General features: G+C 44.2%; 1 protein-coding gene across 1 annotated transcript in view; it reads right to left on the bottom strand.

Annotated features, from left to right (window-relative positions):
- Nucleotides 1-6,273: 6,273 nt before the first annotated feature.
- Nucleotides 6,274-7,993, bottom strand: part of RNF19B (ring finger protein 19B) — a 39,972-nt gene continuing 38,252 nt past the window's right edge. The window contains exon 9 of the mRNA XM_011955658.1: nt 6,274-7,076. Within this exon, the coding sequence (XP_011811048.1) occupies nt 6,623-7,076 (454 nt within the window). The 3' untranslated portion in view covers nt 6,274-6,622. The remainder of the gene's footprint in view (nt 7,077-7,993) is intronic.

Genomic DNA, 7,993 nt, shown 5'->3' with positions numbered 1-7,993 from the left:
CTGAAGCTTTGTTTTGTGTTCTATAAGCCAAATAGAACCTTGGTAGGTAACCCATATTTTCATCACTCCAGCTTTGTTGCCTTGGTACTAGTCCTTGGCCCCTGGCACTGCAGGATTCCATCATCCCTACTGATATCAGGGATTCCTTTACAATGGTAACATCTCTTAGCTTCATTTCCAGCCTAGGGAAGGTACACACTACACACTTTTCAAGATAAGGTGTTTCCCTTATTTAATGTAGTTTTCAATTCCTTGCTGAAAGGAATAACCTCTTGGCAATGCTGAAGGGCAAAATTAGGAGGTAAGCATATCACACCTATGATAAATCTACACATCAATGTTTTCAGCATCATATTTTGAAATTAATTTATTTGAGAGAGTCTTGCTCTGTCACCTAGGTTGGAGTGTAGTGGTGCGATCTCAGCTCACTGCAACCTCTGCCTCCCGGGTTCAAGAGATTCTCATGCCTCAGCCTTCCAAGTAGCTGGGACGACAGATGCACACCACCATGCCCGGCTAGTTTTTGTATTTTTAGTAGAGATAGGACTTCACCATATTGGCCAGGCTGGTCTGGAACTCCTGGCCTCAAGTGATCCACCCACCTCAGCCTCCCAACGTTCTGGGATTACAGGCATGAGCCACCATGCCCAGCTGATTCTCTTTTTTGAGATGGGGTCTAGCTCTGTTGCCCAGGCTGGAGTGCAGTGGCACGATCATAGTTCATTGCAGCCTCAAATGCCTGAGTTCAAGGATCTTCCCACTTCAGCCTCCTGAGTAGCTGGAACTATGCAGGCACACACTACCCTGCCCAGCTAATTTTTAAACTTTTTGTAGAGATGGGGTCTCACTATATTGCCCAGGCTAGTTTCAAACTCCTGGCCTCAAACAGTCCTCCCCCCTCAGCCTCCCAGTGTGCTGGGATTACAAGCATGAGCCACAATGCCTGGCCTTGATTCTTCTTCTAATGCTACAATAAGGAATTTTTGCCATCTCTGTATAGGCCACTTTTAAGTCCAGGTTTCATCCAACAACCTGTTAAGAGCCATTCTTGGCTGGTCGCAGTGGCTCACGCCTGTAATCCCAGCACTTTGGGAGGCCGAGGTGTGCAAATCACCTGAGGTCAGGAGTTCAAAACCAGCCTGGCCAACATGGTAAAACCCTGCCTCTAGTAAAAATACAAAAAGTAGTCGGGTGTGCTGGCATATGCCTGTAATTCCAGCTACTAGGGAGGCTGAGGTGGGAGGACTGATTGAACTTGGGAGGCAGAGGTTGCAGTGAGCCGAGATTGCGCCTCTGCACTCCAGCCTGGGTGACAGAGCAAGACTCTGTCTCCAAAAAAAAAAAAAAATTCTTAGCTGCTAATGCTCTACACATTTTCCCCTTGTTTCTGCTGATACAAATTAGCAAAGTCTTACAACTCTTGTGTAAGTCCTCTCTCAGATCAGACTTTGGGTTTGCCTTCCAGAAGCATACTGGGATCTGACTCTAGTTGGAGCTGGTAGCAAGGAGGGGTAGGGGGTGGGACATGAGAAGTATTAGTACTCCCTTTTAGGACAACTACCCCCAAGATCTTCAAGCAGCAGAACCAGCCATATGTATGAGGGGAAGAAGGGCTGCTTCTGCTGCTTAAGAGAAGTGGAGTCCGTGAGTTGACAGCACTAGAATTTATCCAAATCCACTCAAGGGTCCCTATTGCTCATTTCAGGACCCCACTTTCACATAAGAGGCCTGGTAAAGCTACGAATTCAACTTATGTTGTATGTAATTCAGTGATTCAGAATCTCCCTTTGATTTTGATGTACATGAGCCTTGCAGCTACAAAAGATAAAATTATTTTGGGTCTCTCCCATACTATGCCTTGAGCTGAAAATGTCAAACTTTTGAGCTTTTCATCTTTTTCCTTTAACCCCTCTAGTGTAGTCACCATCATTTGTCCCCATTTCTTACATGATGATCTATTATGGCAGCCCTTTGAGATGCCAATGTCTTTTCTTCAAAAGACATTTCATTTCAGGTGACCACAGGTGTAAGCAATTTGCCTACCAGTTTATCATTTTCCAGTGGTGACTAGATCTACATTTCCTTCAAATGCAGCTTAGTCATAACTATTCTAAGAGGCCCATCTTTGAGGTCCTGTTGCTAGTAACCACTTTTGGAACCAAATATTATATTAGCCAGGATTCAGTAACTGCAGAAAACAATACCCCTTTACCAATTTTAAGTACAAAAGGATTCAATACAGGTCAATTAGGTGCTTACAAAAGCGTTGGAAAGCCTGGGGAACATGGCCATAGGTTGGGCCTCCAGGAGATTCCCAGACCCGGAATTAGCCTTCCATGTGAGCTGCTACCTCTGCCACCAAATGGGAGATGAGGAATTAGGAGGCCACTACAGGTTGACTACAAGAAAATATCACAGACTGCTATCTATGGATCCAGACACCCTTCAACACCCACAAAGCTACTGATGGATATTAGAATGCAGTTAAAGAGAAACCTACATCTTGCAGGAGCAATAGCCAAAGTAGCTAAAGATAACCCCTGAATCACTCCTTCTTCCACATCTTGTTTGTGCATCTAATTGGCAAAACTAAACCTTAGGTTACCTTCAGAACCTTGGTTTCAAGGAAATCTAAGACATGAAGGTTTTAGTTTTCCAGCCTCTGCAGCATAAGAAGGTACCTTAGGTGAAAATAAATGAGTATTCATTTACCATTATCCACAAGCTTCTTCACATTGGCCCGTCCAAGTAGTACTAGTGATCAGACATGCCCCCTCCCAGTTTCAGCCCCTTTGAAAGCTGGCTGCAAGCACTGCATCTGTCTGGCGTTGAAGACTACCTCTTCCTGGCCCAGAGAAATCTAAAATTTCCTTGTCTTCAGAGTTGTTTGGCTAATCTACACAATCTTGCCCCAGCTACATCTTTGACCTAATCCACTCCTCTCCCCATCTTGGTCCACTTTGTTCCAGCCATATAGGCCTCTATACTGTGCTTTTTTTGAAACACACTAAGGATGCTCTAACAAAGAGCCTTTGTACTTTATTCCTCATGTCTGGTATGTGCTTCCCCTAGATATTCACATAGTTATATCTTCCTTGCCCCATTAAAGGCTCTAATAATATGGAACCTTATTAAGGAGGCCCAACCTGGTCATGTCAAGTAGCACTATCTACCACTCTGTCTTCTGTTTTTCTTCAGAGTACTTATCCTCCATCCAGATTATATATCTGATTGCTTTCCCCCACTAGAGTCTAAGTTCCATGGGGACAGGAACTTGGAATTTTAGTCATTACTACATCTTATACCTGAAATGCGGTAGGTATTTCAGAATGAATGAAGGCTGTATGAAGAGGAAATTAAACTTCCCCATTTTCTAAGCTACTGTAACTTTTCTAATGCATTACTTGTGTTTGCCTCTAGGTGGTGATGATGGGCCTTTTCATCTGCTAATGTGTTGCTAAGGATTAGAATGAATTTAAATGTTTCATAGCCTCTGGCCTAGAGGTCTAGGCTTCCTTTCTTATTTGATATCTAAAATCTCCTTTAACTCATTTCTTCTTATTCCTGCAGGAGGAAAAAACATGGGCCTTTACCAAAACATTTTCAGTATACCATCTCAGTCTTCACAACCCCATAACTAGGATCATCATCTCCATTTTGGCTAATTGAAAACAGACTGAGAGTAAACTGCCCAAATCTCACAGCCGTAGTAAGTGGAACCCAGATAAGAAATACAGGTTTGGCCATAAACTACTGCCCCTCCAACAGACTTCTTTGATTTATCAAAGAAGTGAATTGTTCTCTTGAGGCTTCAAGAGAATTCCAAGTTTTGAGTTGATAATTCGTTTCAGAGATCTCCAGGCTGTCTGCCTCTTTTTCCAACAAGTTCTCTTTTTCACACAAGTACACGCCCCCTTCAGGGAACATTCTTCCAGAAATCCAAAGTCCACTAACAGCATTTCCTGTCCTAGGTGCAGGGAAACGTGTGAAGTCTGGCTGCAGTGCCCAAGAGATAAGAATCTTCCAAGCTGGCTGTTGTCCAGACTTGCCCTCCTCATTGTAGTAAAACACTGGCCAGGAGGACAAAAGTGCATCTGTGAAAGGAAACAGAAAGCCATCTGGTCCTCAGGGAAAGGAGGATTTCAATTTTTCCTCTGGGCCCAGGGCTAAGGTGATAGAGGTCTGACACTGGAAGCTCTTTAAATGCAATCTGAGGGCTGGGTGAGGTGGCTCATGCCTGTAATCCCAGCACTTTAGGAGGCCGAGGGCGGGGGAATCCCTTGAGGTCAGGAGTTCCAGACCAGCCTGGCCAAAATGGCATAACACCGTATCTACTAAAAATACAAAAATTAGCCGGGCGTGGTGGCATGCACTGGTAATTCCAGCTACTCAGGAGTCTGAGACTTGAGAATCACTTGAACCCAGGAGGCAGAGGTTGCAGTGTGCCAAAATCATGCCACTGCACTCCACCCTGGAGGACAGGGCCAGACTCCATCTCTAAATACATAAATAAGATCTAAAAGTTGGGGAAGTTAGGGGCATGAAACGGACTCATATAGTCAAAGTAAGTCACTGCAAGCTTTGGAATCTGACATCAGGTTTCATGAGTCTTCTCATTTTCTTGCTATAGTGTATATAAGCTTTAATTTCTAAGGATATTATTTTATTTTTTCAGACAGAGTCTCACTCTGTCGCCCAGGCTGGAGTGCAATGGCGCGATCTTGGCTCACTGCAACCTCCGACTCCTGAGTTTATGTGATTCTCCTGCCTCAGCCTCCTGAGTAGCTGGACTACAGGCACCTGCCACCATGTCCAGCTTATTTTTGTATTTTTAGTAGAGACAGGGTTTCACCATGTTGGCCAGGATGGTCTTGATCTCCTGACCTTATGATTCACCCGCCTCAGCCTCCCAAAGTGCTGGGATTGCCCACATGAGCCACTGCCCCTGGCTCATTTTTTTTTTTTTTTTTTTTAATTTTTGAGATAGAGTCTCCCTCTGCCGCCCAGGCTGCAGTGCAGTAGGTGATCTCAGCTCACTGCAACCAGCACCTCCCAGGTTCAAGCGATTTTCCTGCCTCAGCCTCCTGAGTGGCTGGAGTTAGACACATGCCACCAGGCCTGGCTAACTTTTGTATTTTTAGTAGAAATGGGGGTTTCACCATGTTGACCAGGCTGTTCTTGAACTCCTGACCTCAGGTAATCTGCCTGCCTCGGCTTCCCACAGTGCTGGGATTACAGCCGTGAGCCACTGTGCCTGGCCAGGACATTATTTTACACAGAGCCAAAACTCTTCGTAGTAAAAACTTAGCTCAATTTTGACAAATTTGTAAGATCAGATAAATACGTTTAGAGATTTTGAGGGCATATCCCCTCCTTTCATTACAAATCTCACATTCCTTAGTCCCTTTTATTTAAACTAGATTAGAAAACCTGAGAAAGTTTTTTAGAACATGGAGTGGTATACCTGAGAGCACAGCAAACACATATGTCACTGCTTTGTGATTATATGCATCAGTATATTTCTTCCTCCAGTAACAGAATATTCTGTTCTCCAACTTGTAACCATGCAACATTCACTGAGAACTCTTTTTTTATGAGACAGGGTCTCCGTCACCCTGTCTGGAGTTGCAGGGATCTCAGTTCCCTGCAACCTCTGCCTCCCCAGGCTCAAGCGATTCTCCTGCCACAGCCTCCTGAGTAGCTGGGATTACAGGCATGCACAACTACTACCTGGCTAATTTTTGTACTTTTAGCAGAGGCGTAGTTTCACCATGTTGGCCAGGCAGGTCTCAAACACCTGACCTCAAATGATCCACCTGCCTTGGCCTCCCAGAGTGCTGGGATTACAGGCGTGAGCTACCGTGCCTAGCCACTGAGAATTCTCTTAAGAACTACCTGGCACTGCCACTCCTTCCCTTCTCTGAAGTATATGACTAATAGTGACTATAATGAAGAAAAGGGTAAAGCTTTAAGAGTAAATTGCACAGCTGCCTCTAGAGGGCAAGCAAGGTTAGCTTTAATCTACTGCTTCCCTATTCAGCTGACTCAGCTAATAATTCTTCAGTCTGACTACAAAGTCCAAAACAAGCCTAGCTTTGCTTCCTGTCATGCTAGGAGTCAGGTTTATAGATGACTACTGTGGTTGGATTTGAATACAATCCTTCTTCCCTGGGATTAGAAAAATTCAGGTCTAGAGACTGTCAAAGATGGTGCTCTGTTTCAATCAAACACTTGGCTCTGTGGGACTATCCAAGCCAAGGAAAATGAGTTAAGTTGAATTATGACAGAAATCTTTATTAAAATGTGTCTTTCAGTAATATGTTTAGCATTCAATATACACACATACATATGTACACTCTTTGATACACCTCACCGATTGCTGCCATCAGTTTAACCAATAAATTAAAACTAAAAAGAGGGAGGGGAGGGGGACTAATGGCAAACTTTTCATGTTTTATCTGGTAAGAAATTGTGAATTTCTCAGAATTTCCCTGGGTGAAAACCTGTGACCAGAGAATCTCTGAAATAAAATACATAAATCCCTACCCCTTGAAAAAAAAAAAAAAAATCCAAAAGATGCAGTTACAAGTGTGCTTCTCAGAACAGGAGCATACATTCCACTTCATACTCTGGCTTCTCCACCTTCTGGCTTCAAGACAGTTTGTCCCTCGGCTAGGGCAGAGAGGTTCATATGGGCACTTGGGCTCGGTGCACCTTGGGCTCTGGGGGTCGAGGGGCAGGCTGCAGTATGGGAGCGAGGGGAGCCACACTCATCTGAGGTGATGTCTGGCACATCGTCTGACTGTGTATCAGAGCTCTCTAGGTCACTGCGGATGCTTTCAGGCTGGGCCAGGCTGATGTCCCAAGGTTTGCTGGCCAGGCAGTCTTTCTGTTCACAGCTTTGGTGTCTGCAAGGGGGATCCTCTTCACCACCTCCGCCACCATTACCTTCTTCTTCATTCTCTGCCATCTGAGCATGAACATGGAGCGAGTCCTCCGTGCTGCTTCCACTCACCAGCTGATAGTGGCTTGGTTTGGCTTCAATGTCCACTTGGATTTCCATATTGTTGCATTCTCTGTGGAGACAAAATCCACTTTGCTGAGTCATGCATGGGTCATGCTAAACCTGTTGGTAAAAGCAGTTTGTGGGTTCAGGATTAGGAATTTCAAAAAGATAGGTAAACAGTGAGCTAGAGCTCACTTTTAACAAAAATAACATTTTAATCTAACACTCAAATGAGATGGAGGCTGGATGCGGTGGCTCATGCCTATAACCCCAGTGCTTTGGGAGGCCGAGGTGGGAGGATCACCTGAGTCCAGGAGTTTGAGACCAGCTGGGGCAACAAAGTCAGACCCTGTTTCTAAAATAAAAAAACATTAACTGGGCATGGAGGCACATCCTGTAGTCCCAGCTACTTGGGAGGCCAAGTGGGAAGATCACTTGAGCCCAGGAGTTCAAGGCTGCAGCGAGCTATGATTGTGCCACTGCACTCCAGCCTGGTTGACAGAGCAAGACCCTGTCTCTAAAAAAATAAAAATAAAAATAAATTACATGGAGAAGAGTAATTATGTCCTTTTTGCTGATTTAACTATACATGCACACGTGTGCTCAGATGCACACACACATATATCTCAGCCAATCTCTTTTAACATATAGAAAGAGCTGCCAAAATTCAACTAAGGGTCAGAGTCCCACGCTAGCTTACTCAAAATAGAAAAGTAAAAGTTTTTTACTACCATGCCACAAGTAGAAGAAGCCAGAATACCTACCAGTGGGAGTACCACAATCACACCATCCCAGATACACTAGTTTCTCAAAATGAAAGAGAAAGAAGCTATGGGAACCCTATCAAGCAAAGGGCAAGCAGAAACCCTAGACTCGAAGACAGCAATGAACCCCAATCTAGCTCTTTAAGTTCCATGTAATTATACACTGTTGCAATAGCCAAAAAAGACAAAAAAAAAAAAAAAAAGAATGAAAAAAAATATAAAA

The sequence above is a fragment of the Colobus angolensis genome, unplaced genomic scaffold (assembly GCF_000951035.1).
Source record: "Colobus angolensis palliatus isolate OR3802 unplaced genomic scaffold, Cang.pa_1.0 Scaffold4, whole genome shotgun sequence".
Taxonomy (NCBI): domain Eukaryota; kingdom Metazoa; phylum Chordata; class Mammalia; order Primates; family Cercopithecidae; genus Colobus; species Colobus angolensis.
This window is presented reverse-complemented; position numbering and strand designations above follow the sequence as displayed.